Genomic DNA, 13,498 nt, shown 5'->3' with positions numbered 1-13,498 from the left:
CCCGATTGAAATTCTGAGCAGTAATAAAGTTGAAGTTAAAATAATTCACTTTATATATTTTCACGTAAAAGCTACTGTTCAACAAATCATGGGGCCGAGTTGAAACAGTGCTACAGAGCCTTTAGGATCACATGGGTGAGACGCAACAGGCTAGCTTAGTGTAGCTTCTCTGGGTCAGCTGTGTAGGTTGCAGCTTTGGGAGGCCTTACTTCAGGCATCATGAGCTAGTGTTTCCTCATCTAGAAACAGGCTGTAATATGAGCTTTGGACACCTACTGCCTGTGATTTCCATCTGCCCACAAGTAAACTGACCTCTAGTTCCACTGCATCTGGAATAGCTCGAGCTGCATTAAGGCCATCTACCTAAAAAGGTGCCTGCCTGAGCAAACTCCTTACAGATGACCATGACACTGACTAGGGAAGGGACCATTTATGTGGCCTGATGGCCCCTAATGGCTTCACCACCCCAAACTAATGAGTTCCGCTGCAAGGACTGACTTTTTTTCCCTTTCTCATCTTTCATGATTGGTCTACTTAACTTTAAAGATTATGAAGGCAGGCAGTATTTTGGCCCATGAGATGAAATGGCCCTGAGTGCTGTATTTAGGCTCCTTATTTTCCTGGAGGCTGTGGATGAAGGCAGGGCACAGGCTCCTTAACATACGTCTGTGCACAAGTCCCGGGGAAGCTTGACTTTCAGTATGGAGCACAGAGGCCAGTCTAGATCTGACTATCTAGACAAATGAGTCGGGTACAGGACAGGAGGGTCTGGGGAACTTTTCTACCTTACAGGAAAGGCTAAGAGAGATAATCTGTAGTTACCCCATTACTGAATGCTTAGGACTCGTGTTTCCTTTCAGCACTACAAAGGGTCACCACACCCTTTATACAAAGAATAACTAGGGCACAAGTTGGGCAGATTTTTAGTAAAATAAAAACACCAAGTCTTAAGCTAATCTTCCATTCCCTTCCAAATTTTCCATTTCTTACATTTGTTGGGACCTTCCTGTCCCAGCCTTCCAAATGTTGGGGTTATTAGGTGTGAGCTCCACCATCTTAAAAGTATTTGTACAAATAAGAATGAAGAAACCTAACAGATCCTTTAATGTGCCCTATGGATTTCCAACTCATATCTACCTGTCCTTTTCCTGTTGCTGAGGCGTGACCAAAGAACTCAGCATTGGGCATTGTAGAATACTAATATGTCGCTGCGATACATGCATATGAACACGCCCTGGCCATTGAGTGGTGGCATACCTTCAGGATAATCAAACACACACACTTCACTGCTGTGATCATATGAACACACCCTGGCCACAGAGGGGTGCTAAGTCTTCAGGATAATCAAACACACACACACACACACACACACACACACACACACACACCCTCACTGCTGTGATCATGTGCACATCTTTTCAAAAACAAGAAAACAGTGTAGCAGCCATATGATAAACCAACTTGCTTACTAGCTTAAAGGTAGTGTTAAGTCAATAAACTTTTAAAAAATCCAATCATTAAAGAATATGTTTGTAGCGTCAGACATGGCGGCTCATGCCTTTAATCCTAGTACTCAAGAAGCAGAGGCAGGTGACATGAGTTCAAGTACACAGACAGACCCTGCCACAATTTAAAAAAAAAAAAACAAAACCAGAATGTGTTTCTAGTGTGAATTTCTTTAGACCATGTCTGTGTTGCACCATGCACCAACTTTAAATTTTAAAGCTAGCAATTGTCATTTCATAAATAAGGGTAACTGATGGATCTTAATTCCTTGTAAACTGTATTAAGAACAAAGACTTATCAATTAATTTCTTTTTTTTTCTCCCATAGCAAATTAAATGAGGACCTGCAATACTATGGTCATCAGACGAAAAATGAATATTTGATCTTCACTGTTACTGAATATTTTAAAAATGGTTTTATTTTTGCATATAATTAAGAAAACAGGTGTATTTTAAAACAACTAAGGCACACACAAAAATGCAGCGGGGAATCTATTTCGTAGGAAACAATATATGCAAATTCTTATAGCTTATATTTTGCACAGTTCAGCTATAAAGCAAATAAGGTCAGCCTGGGTGTCTAAAACCAAATTAAAAAACAACCTCCCTCCAAACCACTTAATTCCCTCACCCCAAACAAACCAATAAACCCTGAGATTGAATGGGAATAGAAGTTGGTGGGTGAAGAATATACCCTTTTCTCACTTAGCATCAAGAACTGCTAACCTTAAGACAAAACACTTGGTATTGCTCCATGTGGTGTGTGGCTGAAGGACAGAGATTCTGTAGTTAAGGCAAGAAACAAGGCTGGTATCACTGATTTTAAATTATGGCCTTGATAGCTTAAAAAAGAACTACTACTTTACTCTATATGCAACTACCAATAAGCTGGGAATAAAGTTAATTTTCCCATACACTATTATCCCTTTTTAATCTTAGGAGGGAATCATTGATTCTCCTGATGCTTTCCTACAACATGTAACTACTTACACACTGCTTATGAGCATTGGTTATGCACACCAAGTTCTACTGGAAAAGATGTATTTTGGAAAGAAAACATTTAAAGCCTTCTCATTTATCTTTTACTGCTGTTCAGTCTTATTATGGAGGCCCACCATAGTTTCAGACTACCAGGGTGGCTCAGAAGTCCCCCTGCTATTAGCAGCAGAAAAAGACTGCAGCTGCAGCCACAAGAAAATGCTGTATTAGCACACTGCATACATGAGGCATAACCTTTGCTTAGGGAGCAAACAACCCCTATTCAAACCAGTCTACGGATGGCTTAAAATCGGCCAGTTTCTTATGAACTTAGCAGTTTAGGGGATCGGTTGGTTCCAAGACACCTGGTGGAGAACAAACAGCCCATCTTACATAGGATGGTACAGTATGTTACATTCCTCCCTTACATTTCTGTCATCTTCAAATTGTATCAATTACAGCAATGAAATGAATGAAATAATGACAAAGTTGTCTGTGTATATTTAGGATGAACACTTTTAATTTTGGTTTCTTGAGACATGGTTTCTCTATGTAGACCTGGCTGTCCTGTACCTTGCTCTGCAGAATAAGCTGGCCTCGAACTCACAGAAATCCATCTGCTCCTGTCTCCCTGTGCTGGGATTAAAGGGCACCAACACTGCCCAGCAAACACATCCCCTGCCCTAAATAGTTATCTAACTGGCTGAATCCACAGATAAGCCATGAACATCTTTAATTCCAGCACTTGGCAGGCAGAGGCAGGTAGATCTCTGTGTTCAAGGTCAGCCTAATCTAGAGTTCCAGGACAGCCAGGGCTCCATGCTGTGTAGAAAGACTCCATCTCAAAAAGCAAACCAAAGCAAACCAAAGACCACATGCATTTGAAAGACCAACTGTATTATAGGCTTTTCCAGTTATACACATAAGCTTTCTTATAAGCATACATTTCTAACTTCAAGCTATACGAAAGCTCATGTGATTAATCTGGCTAACAGGCAAACAATCACCTTAAAGCCTAGTTATTATTTCAGGACAAATATATTTGATGGAAAACTATGTTGGCTACACTTGGAGGGGCAAGACAAGCAACCTACTATAAGTCATAACTGAAAATCCCAAAGCTGAGGTTTGAAGACACTCATTTTCAAAGGCTAGCAATAGTAAAAACCAACCAAGGACAAAGCACACACTCATAAGATTTCAGAATTCTCAGTGTGAAACACTCAGGCTAACGGAACTTCACAGAGCTGCCTAGCACTGACTAGCACACAGGCTTTGCTCAGCAGCAAATCAAGCCTATAGCAAGCTATTAGCATAATTTTAAGCTCCGTGATAATGAGCTTAATAACACACCTTTTCTACAACACAAACTGCAAACCGTGGAGAAAGTTGTTTAGGACACTTACCTTATTACTCATTAGTACAAACAAATCCCAAGTCATTTTCTTTTAAGAACTTATTGGGCTTGTTCAAAGATCCCTAAAGAGTCATTATTGGTTGAGGTACAAAAGAATAATAAAAAGTGTAGTAGAAATAGTATGTCAGAATCTAATAGTTTTGCATATAGAATTTGATCTAAAATTCTTTATGATGCTAAATTTTATTTGGGAATTTCATATACACATGATTAGTATACTGTTAAAGAGACTGGATTAGATAACTGTTATTACTGATACCAGACTACATTTTCTGGCTCACTTGCCTTGGGATTAACACACAAGAACACAGGAAAAGAATGTTTCCATACTTCCTGCTAAATGGTGGGAGATGATAAAAAAAAAACCACCCTTCTTTCATGCCACATTAGAGAATGGGCAAAGACAGAATTTTATTAAATATTATAAAGTACCAAAGAAGGAATTTCTAGGATTCAATTAGATCTATTTATTTTATTGTAAATCAGATTGATTATTTCCAAAGAAAGATCTATTAAAAGCCCAGTAGCGGAAATGGAGAGATGGCTCAGTGGTTAGGAGCTCTCACTGCTTTTCTAGAGGACCCAGGTTCAATTCCCAGCAGATTCATGGTGGCTTACAATGTCTGTACCACATGCTGATGGCACAGATGGATACAGGCAAAACACAAATACACATAAAAATAAATATTTAAAAAGCTCAGTAGTGACTTCAAAATGTGATCATTTCTGAGTATCATACTTTCCAAAATTTTAAGATAAAATTAATATAAGTAAAGTTTTAAGACACAAGTCCACAGCCTGTGCTGCCTTCTTCCCCCAGTGGATTTTTCATGACAAAACTTCCTTCTCTAACATGAACTGGACTTTCTGTATGTTTGAGTGGCTTCAACACCATCATCAGTATACCCTTAAATGGACTGGGTAAGGTAATCAGTATCACTATTGATAAAATCTACTTCCAAGGAGGAAATACTAGTGTATTTTTCTTTTCCATTTGTCATTTTTTTTCTTGGCTTATCTTTTTATGGTCTAGAAAATACATTTTAGAATTAAAAAAGTTTTCCTGTTACTTATAGATCACAGCACACCCCTACAGGTAACAATACTACAGCTGTAAGACTACACGATGACTGGGATTAAAGGGCCAAAACCAGGTAAAATGCACTAAAATGCATGTCATCAAGTCTTCCAATTAAAGTCTCTGTTGTAGTAAAATATTCACAGTAGAAAATCCATCAGTTAATTTTTTATTAAATTTAAAGCATCAATCCTTGAAGAAACAAAGCCAAACTCTAGAATTACTGTTGCCTCCCTCAGATATTCTTCTCAACTTACAAACCTCCATGGAGAAGCCTGTGGCCTGACTATCGCAGGGACATGTGACACCTACCTGCACGGGAATTATGACAGAATTCCTACCCAAGGCAAAATAAATGTAAAATTATCAATTATTAGTTTACATGGAACTATAAAATATTTAAAAATATGGCATATTATTTGATAAAAAGATACAGTAGTTGAATTCAAGTCATGTCCATAATCTTAATGACCAACCAGATCACTCTATTTCACTCATTCCTATGGATTTTGGGTAACAGAAGATGAATACAGCTTTCTTTTTATGACACTTTCAATTGAAACCTAAATCTTTTGGTCCTCAGGGAACAGTTCACATTAGTTTGTCTCAGGCCTCAGCAAAGGAGAGCCTCCTTTACATGCTACACAGAATAAAAATAAAAATGGACATACTAGTACAGCAGGGAACTACAAACACCCTTTCAAATGAGAAACTGACAGTGTATTCACCACTGTGACTGGAGGTGGCCTTTCTGACAGCATTCTCAAACTACACTTCTGCACCTACCCATCTGTGTGGCAGCAAAGCACAAAGCCCATTCTTTAGCTTGGAAAAGCAAAACTATGTGGTGCAAGTTATTTTCTTCTTCCCACTCCTTTATCCAGAAAAAAGTGGGCCTGTGAATTCAGAAGTACAAAGGGGATCACACTGCTAGATGCTGATTTAAAGGTGTTATTTCCCTTTACTACTGCCCAGTCCATTTATGCTTCTGCCTTAACCATGCAATTGCTGTGTGAGTTTCCCTACTACCACAGAGATCAAGTGGTTGGCACATGAGAAAGCTTTAAAGTCGGTGTTAAGCAAATCCTAACCCCAGCGCCGTCTGCGTATCTATAAACCTCTGACAGAAGGAATGGTCAGGAGACTTAGAGATCATAATAGCAGCATTACTTGTAGAAAAAAACTCAAGACATTTACTTTTAACAATATATTATGTATCGTTACATGAAACATGGTTCTCAACTGTCTTTGACTCAGCAAAAACTGGTAATGGTGAAATGTAACATTATTGTGAAAGGTTACTATGGCATAGTGACTGTTTGGGATGTATTAGTAGGCATTCTGGCTGAAATACATAAAAAATATGCTTACCTTATTGAAGCCCTGCGTCCCCCTTAATGATAATTCTCAAAATAATTTACGTAAGTACTGCTTTAACACAAGTGACAATTATGGAAGACAACCGATCAGAGAACAGTATTCTAAGAGATCAAAAAGAAATGTATTGCCCAAAGTTCCACAGCTGGGGCTGGAGAGATGGCTCTGTGGTTAAGAGCATACACTGCTCTTGCAAAGGACCCGGGTTGGTTCCCAGCACCCGTATGGTGGCTAAAAATCCTCTGCAACTCTAGTTCCAGGGTATACAATGTCTTCTTCTAGCCTAGGTGACTGGACACCAGGCACACACATGTGCACATACATATATGGAGGCAAACATGCATACACGTAAAATAAAGATAAATAAATTTTAAAATATTAAAAAAACAGGTTCCACAGCTGCTGCACTCAAAATGCTGGACCCAACTATACAAGTTAAAGGAATGCATATTATCCATTTCCCCACAATAATAAAACAAACCCCAAAGCTGAGGAAATGGTAGCACACTACTTTAATCCCTGCACCAGGGAGGAAGAGGTAGAAGGACCAGAGTTCAAGGCCAGACTGAACTGAACCTCACTTCTCCAAGGGTCTACATATTGTCAAGGTTTGTTCAGACTATGTTTGCAGAACAAATGTCAGCTGCACATTCAAATCAACACAACAAACATCACCATATAACATATTATTTAGAAAGCGGATTAAGGTTGTTACAATACAACTGGATTATAGATTGTTTACTTAGAGAACGGAAACTGCTGCTGGTAACGTATAAATACAACATTTTCCAGCTGGCAATCTTAGTACGTAAAGTGATGCGGATAGAAGTCATCATCTTTCCCCAACTATAGCATAGGCAGGCCTCAACTTGGCTAGGTAGGATGACCTTGAACTTCTGATTCCCCTGCCTCCACCTTCCAAGTGCTGGCATCATTGTAATGCCAATACATCTACCACATCCAGCTAAATTTTAATTCACGGAAAGCAATGCAACCAAATAATTCCTCATGTCAGCTGTGTTTTATTCCATCAACTTGAAGAAAAAAATTTCTCTAGTCAAACGATTAAAATGTTTTAATACTAAAAACGTTCTTGTATTTTGTCAAATATTGGGCTAGTACAATAGTCTAACAATTTTATTCAATCTTAATCTCATTTGGTGCTTTGTTCATCTCACCCCCCAAAATCCACCAAACAAGCAAAAGAAATAAATCGTTTTTCTCCTCCCAGAAAGAAAATTAAATTTTAAATTAAGGCAAGTCAAGTTCTGTTTAAAAACAAAAACAAGTGATCAGAAAGCCAGCAAAAAGATGCTTCAGAAAAAGTAATTTATTTTTCCACTCATACCACCCCCTACAGCTGATCTTTTCCAAACCCGACAACATACTTTCCACTTAAAATGATAAAGACAAATGAAAGCCTTTTCAAGTGGGTGGCCACCAGGGCAGAAGTTGAAAAAAATCTTTCAAATCTTGGTGTATCCTATTGTATTTTATATTTGATGGTACTACTAAAAGCCACACTGCGAGCCAGGCATAGTGGTCCACACCTTTAATCCCAGCACTCAGGAGGTAGAGACAGGTGGATCTCTGAGTTCAAGGCCAGCTTGGTCTACACAGTGAGTTCTAGGACAGTCAGGGCTACATAGTGAGACTCTGTCTTGATAAAACAACAAAAACCCACACACACCAGAGTAAAAGCACACCAACAACAGTGAGGCCTGCTTTACAAGCACCACTTGCACACTTACACAGTGGGGAAACAAAAACTAAACAGCAACACCTAACATGCACACTTCCTTTCTTAAAGGAAGCTGAACAAAAAGGTAGATCTGGAAAATACACGAAAGAATGGCCTTGAAGACCTGCTATGCCCAACATCTCCAACAAACAAGATAAAAACAAAAACAATAAGCAAACATTTGTTTTTTTCCTGATTTTCTTTAATGCGTTTGCCATCTTACATGGACACCACTAGGTGTCTTAATAGCATCTGTCTACATCTTCCCAGCAAGCACCGAGGAAAGGACTCTTCTTCCCACCTGTCTTTGGGGAGGGTTGCTTTTAAGCACAGTATTCCTAACTCTTAGTGTTGGCCGTAATTAATGGGTAGTGGCATTAATATTCTAAAAATGAATTATCACACACACTCAAATCACACTAAAATCTCAACTTACTTCAAAATCTATTTTCTATTGTAGCTTTTATTCCCAAATGTTATATTCAAGAAGTGGGAAGAATGTCTTTTCTTTCTTTGCTGTTTCTTCTTTCTTCCTTTTATTCTTCCATACCTTTCCTTCCTTCCTCTTTTTTTAAATTAACAATGACAAGAGGTTAAAGTAATGGGTTATTATAGAAACCAATGTCTAGTAAACAGCAAAGACAGATCAGACCTCATAAACCTTTGTCATGATGCTGACAAGGTTATTGGGTTTTTTGTTTTTGTTTTTTTTTTTTTTAAAAATTCCTGTAAAGGAAATTTTCTTAGAAAGTATATGGCCCTGGAGCTGCTCACTTTAGCAGCTGGCGGTCCTCTGTGCTCTTGAGGCGCTTCTTCCGGGGCTGTACAAAGTCATCATCGGAGTCATCACTGAACTTACTGTCTTCTGCTTCATTCCTGAATTCTAGTTTCGGAAACCTTTTTTCTGGATACAGATTCTTTAAAAGTTCTTCAAAATAACTTTCAAGTTTTATACCAGCATTGGCTACTTCCGAATCAGGCTGTAGGATAAAATAAAGATAGGAATTAAAAACCAAAAGGTTGACAGTTTTACTCAGTAAAATATTCCTTTACAGTCAACTCTGTTCCCTTTTGGCACACGGCTACCAAACAATGGACTGTGAGAAAAGTATGTAGACAGATCACTAATATAAAACAACTAACAGTCTGGGGCCAGAAAAGTCTAGAGGAAGCCAGCTAACAATAAGTAAGACTTTTTTACTGAATTATTTAAAAAGGAGGTGATTATGATAGGGATGGATCACATTAGCCAAGAAGATAAAAGGTCATCATGGGCAGGGACCTCAAGAATGAAAAAACCTGTGGTACCAAAGAACAAACAGAACAACCAACAAGAAAGACATCATTCAAAGTGACATGAGAAGATTGTTAAATGAGAACTTTTTTGGTGATTCTTACCATTTCTAGATAAACAAAGGAATCAAAGTCTAAAAGTACACAGAGTTTGCAAAATAAAAGGAAGGAATGATAAATACTTACGTATTTCTAAACTATCTTGGTGTCAGGTATCTCGCATTTGTACTTACTACATGATAAACTGAAAATTAAATGTGGGTAAGTCTTCCTAGTAACCTCTTTCATACCCTGGGCAAACCTGAAACACAGCAAACTTACACCAGCACAGACACTGTGAGCACCTCACTGTTGGCAAGTGTCTGGGTTAAGAATACTCTTCACATTGCTGTTGCCTCTCCCAATCTCACCTCATTGAATTCAGCACAGTTCTGAAAGATCAATCTAAAATCAGCTACAAAATCTTCGGGCTTTGTATACATGCCATAATCTTCCTGAAGTCTTTTCTTGATGGTTGACAAGTCCATTGGGTTTTTAATTATTTTATAATAATCAGGCACCTTATAAAACAAATGAATTATTATAATATAAATAAGTAAATTGTATGTAGTCCTATAATACATGCTATTTTTCTTCATATTATTTTTTTACTGGTGAAAACAAAATTAATAAACATACCTATTCATCAATATTTGCAAGTACCTCTTGTGTTTTGTACACAGGTTTTGTGGCACTTTCTCTAAAAATACTTAACACTTTATATTGGTATATTCATTGTATATAGTGTTGGGTATCATACAGGTAATTTTAATTGTATCATGTATGGTGTATAATGGATCATGACCAAATCCCCACTTCCTTCCCTTTAGTCCACATTCCTTTTTTCCAGTCCTCAAAGTCTTCCCTGCTAATTTCCCAGATCCTTTCAGTTTTCATTCATATACGAACATGGAATACCAGGAGAAAACATGCAACATCTTTCTATAGTTCATTTAATAGGATTATTTCTATTTGCATCTATTCTCTAGAAAAATGACCATTTTATTCTTTATGACTGACTAAAAATCCATTATACATTCACACAGCATTTTTAAAATCCATTCACCTACTGATGTATAGCTAGGCTTATTCTATCGGCTACTGTGAATGTGCAAACATCTCTGTTGTATAGTGTCCTCTGGACATATAAACCAGAAGAGATAAAACTATAAAAAATGTTTAGTGACTTTAGCTATCAGGAAAGTGAAAACTAAAATTACATTGAGATTTTACCTCACTCCAGTTAGAATGGCTTCCATTAAGCAATGAAAATACATGCTTGATGCTTGTGCGCTCTCTCTCTCTCTCTCTCTCTCACACACACACACACACACACACACACACACAGGAGAGAGAGAAGGAGGAATGCTGATGAGGACATGGGGAAAAGTGAACCCTTCTACACTACTGGTGGGACTATAAATCGATTCATTATGGAAGTCAGTATGGAGGTTGCTCAGAAAACTAAAAGCAGAAGTACCATATGACCCAATTAACAATGATTTTTAATGGAAAATATTTCTGTGTATTTTCTTTTAAGCCTCCTATATGTTCCCTCTTCATTATCAAATAAAAAAATTATTAGTAAGCTGTGCACAGTGGTGCACGCCTTTAATCCCAGCACCTGGGCGGCAGAGGCGGGCAGATTTTTGAGTGGGAGGCCAGCCTAATTTCCATAGCAAACTGCAGGCTAGTCAGGGTACATAGTCAGGCAGGTCTCTCTAGAGATAACCACTTTCTCCCCTTGAGTCTGGCCCCTATAGGGCCCTATATAGGGATACAGGCCTGTGGCTATGGGAGCCCCCTCACACAGAGGGAGTGACTCTTGGCTGGACAGATCATCCCCACTCAATTCCCTAGTAGCCCAGACTGGAAGCTGCTCGAGTGATTGTAAACCATGGTTGCTATAAATCTGATGGAGGGGCCTAGTTGTGTGGGTGCATTTCTTTAATACCAGCACTGGGGAGGCAGATTTAGGAAAATCTCTATGAGTTCCAGGCCAGCCTGCTCTAGATAGTGAATTTCAGACCAGCAAAGGATACATAGTGAGACTCTGTTTCTAAAACAAGCAAACCAATACCCATTTAAAAAAGGATGGATCAACGTGATTTTGTTTTGTACTATTCCAAGCAGTGAAGGGCCAATCCTCAGTTCTGATACTCAATAGTATGACTCTGAAAACTTTATACCTGCTGAAAATCACTTTATACTACAAATGAATAAGCCTGGCAATTTCAGAGGACTAATGAGGTGATTTCTATTAAACGTTTTATATCAAGAAAAAGAAGGTTAACTTGTGGCTGCTGCTACTGTTAATAAAAATGTAAGCCAGAATCATAAAAAGCAACAATGCTGTGTCCCATTTTTAAGTGTGTCCCATTTTTAAGTATGTATTGGCAACACAAATTTTCTCCGGCTATGAAAGATCCGTTCCCGTGAGTACTTATTTCCTTTTCTGGACTGGGGCTGTAGTTTAGTGACTGCATATATAAGTCCTATGTTCAATACATGGTATCCTAAGAAAAGTCTGACTTCCAAAAACTTAAAAATTTGAAATAGACATGGTGATGTCAGAGGATCCCTTTAAGTTCAAGGCCTCCCAGGCCAGCTAGAGCTACACAGTGATACACACACACACACACACACACACTATATATATGAAGAAATTGTTGAAGAAATGTAAAAGTCAGGCATGACAGCACACACTTATAAACTCAGCAGCACTGTGGAGGCAGAGAGAGGCCTGTGGATCACTGGAGAGCCAGCCTGGATTAATCCATAAATTCTAAATCCCACAGAAAGATCCTGCCTCACAAAACCACATTCAAGGTTGATCTCTGCCCTCCCCTAACACCTGCACACACTCCCCCACAGGACAACCCACAAGAAATTATTGAGATGATAAAAGAAATTAGGTTCCCATAAATCAAATTTAAAATAATTATCTCACCATGTAAAAACGTACAAATGACATTAATACTTACAGTTAGAGGAACAGGGTCTTGGAAAGCCAGGCTCATTTCATGGCAGTAAAGAAACAGAAGCAGGCGTTCACATTTCTAATGAAAGAGAGATAATAAAATAGTAAAGTCACAGTTTACTTTCTAAAAGAATTCACAGGCCTCAGAATAAAAATTAAAGCCTGAGGAACACACAAGAAACACTGAACCTAGCCATACAGTGGCGCACACCTTTAATCCCAGCACTCGGGAGGCAGAGGCAGGCAGATCTCTGGGAGTTTGAGGCCAGCCTGGTCTAAAGAGAGAGTTCCAGGGCAGCCAAGGTTACACAGAAAAACCCTGTCTAGACAAACAAAAAAAAACCAAAAGAAAGAAACACTCAATCTTTGCGTTTTGCTTTCCGTTAACTAATAACTTGGGGAATATGGATACGAGAGTTCCTGTAATTAGGGGAATAAACCAAACTCACTATAAAATATATGTTTTGAGTTCGTCAAGATGAATCCCCTCACCACTCTAGCCTGCGTATTGTGCACCAGCAGTCACTGGAGGAAGCCAGGTAGTGGCAGAGCCTTTTCCCTGTAAGCCCTGTCTTAAAGATCCTTCTTGCAAACAGAGATGTCCTCTTGTGAGCTCTGTTACTCCCTCCTCTCAGGCCCTCCCAGTGAACAGCTGCAGTATTGGCAGTGAGTGTAGGTTCCCCATCTTACATGTCAATTTTCATGTTGTTCCAGATAGGGTTTCTCTGTGTAGCCCTGGCTGTCCTGAAACTCAGAGATCCACCTGCCTCTGCCTTCTAAGTGCTGGGATAGAAGGTGTACGTTACCACTACATGGCTAATTCTTTTTTTAAATATATTTTGATAAATTCTTTAGTACTAAAAAAATTATACTTAAATGTTAAATACCATGTGGTCAAAGTATGGAATTATTTCTAGGAATAAAAAAAAAAAAATCAATCTTGCTATCAATTCTCAAAAACATCCTGAGAAAGAAAATCAATTAGTGATTAAGAAAAAAAAGAGCTAGTTACAGGACAGGCACCAAAAGCTACAGAGAAACCCTGTCTCGAAAAACCAAAAAAACCAACCAATCAACTAACAAAAAAAAA

General features: G+C 38.5%; 2 protein-coding genes across 5 annotated transcripts in view; one reads left to right on the top strand and one right to left on the bottom strand.

Annotated features, from left to right (window-relative positions):
- The window catches only part of Svopl (SVOP like), a 60,629-nt gene extending 56,148 nt beyond the window's left edge, over positions 1-4,481 (top strand). Inside the window, exon 16 of the mRNA XM_085683973.2 lies at positions 1,834-4,481. Coding sequence (XP_085540099.2) covers positions 1,834-1,845 — 12 coding nt within the window. The 3' untranslated portion in view covers positions 1,846-4,481. The remainder of the gene's footprint in view (positions 1-1,833) is intronic.
- Positions 4,482-6,844: 2,363 nt separating this feature from the next.
- Positions 6,845-13,498, bottom strand: part of Trim24 (tripartite motif containing 24) — a 103,501-nt gene continuing 96,847 nt past the window's right edge. For all 4 annotated transcript variants that reach the window (XM_085683967.2, XM_085683968.2, XM_085683969.2 and 1 more), the window contains exons 17-19: positions 12,413-12,487; positions 9,800-9,949; positions 6,845-9,076 (exon numbers count right to left, since the gene is read on the bottom strand). In XM_085683967.2, the coding sequence (XP_085540093.1) occupies positions 8,867-9,076; positions 9,800-9,949; positions 12,413-12,487 (435 nt within the window). In that variant the 3' untranslated portion in view covers positions 6,845-8,866. The remainder of the gene's footprint in view (positions 9,077-9,799; positions 9,950-12,412; positions 12,488-13,498) is intronic.

The sequence above is a fragment of the Myodes glareolus genome, chromosome 25, assembly GCF_982192425.1.
Source record: "Myodes glareolus chromosome 25, mMyoGla1.1, whole genome shotgun sequence".
NCBI classification, from domain to species: domain Eukaryota; kingdom Metazoa; phylum Chordata; class Mammalia; order Rodentia; family Cricetidae; genus Myodes; species Myodes glareolus.
Note: the sequence above shows the minus strand (reverse complement) of the source record. Positions and strands in the feature narration are given on the sequence as shown.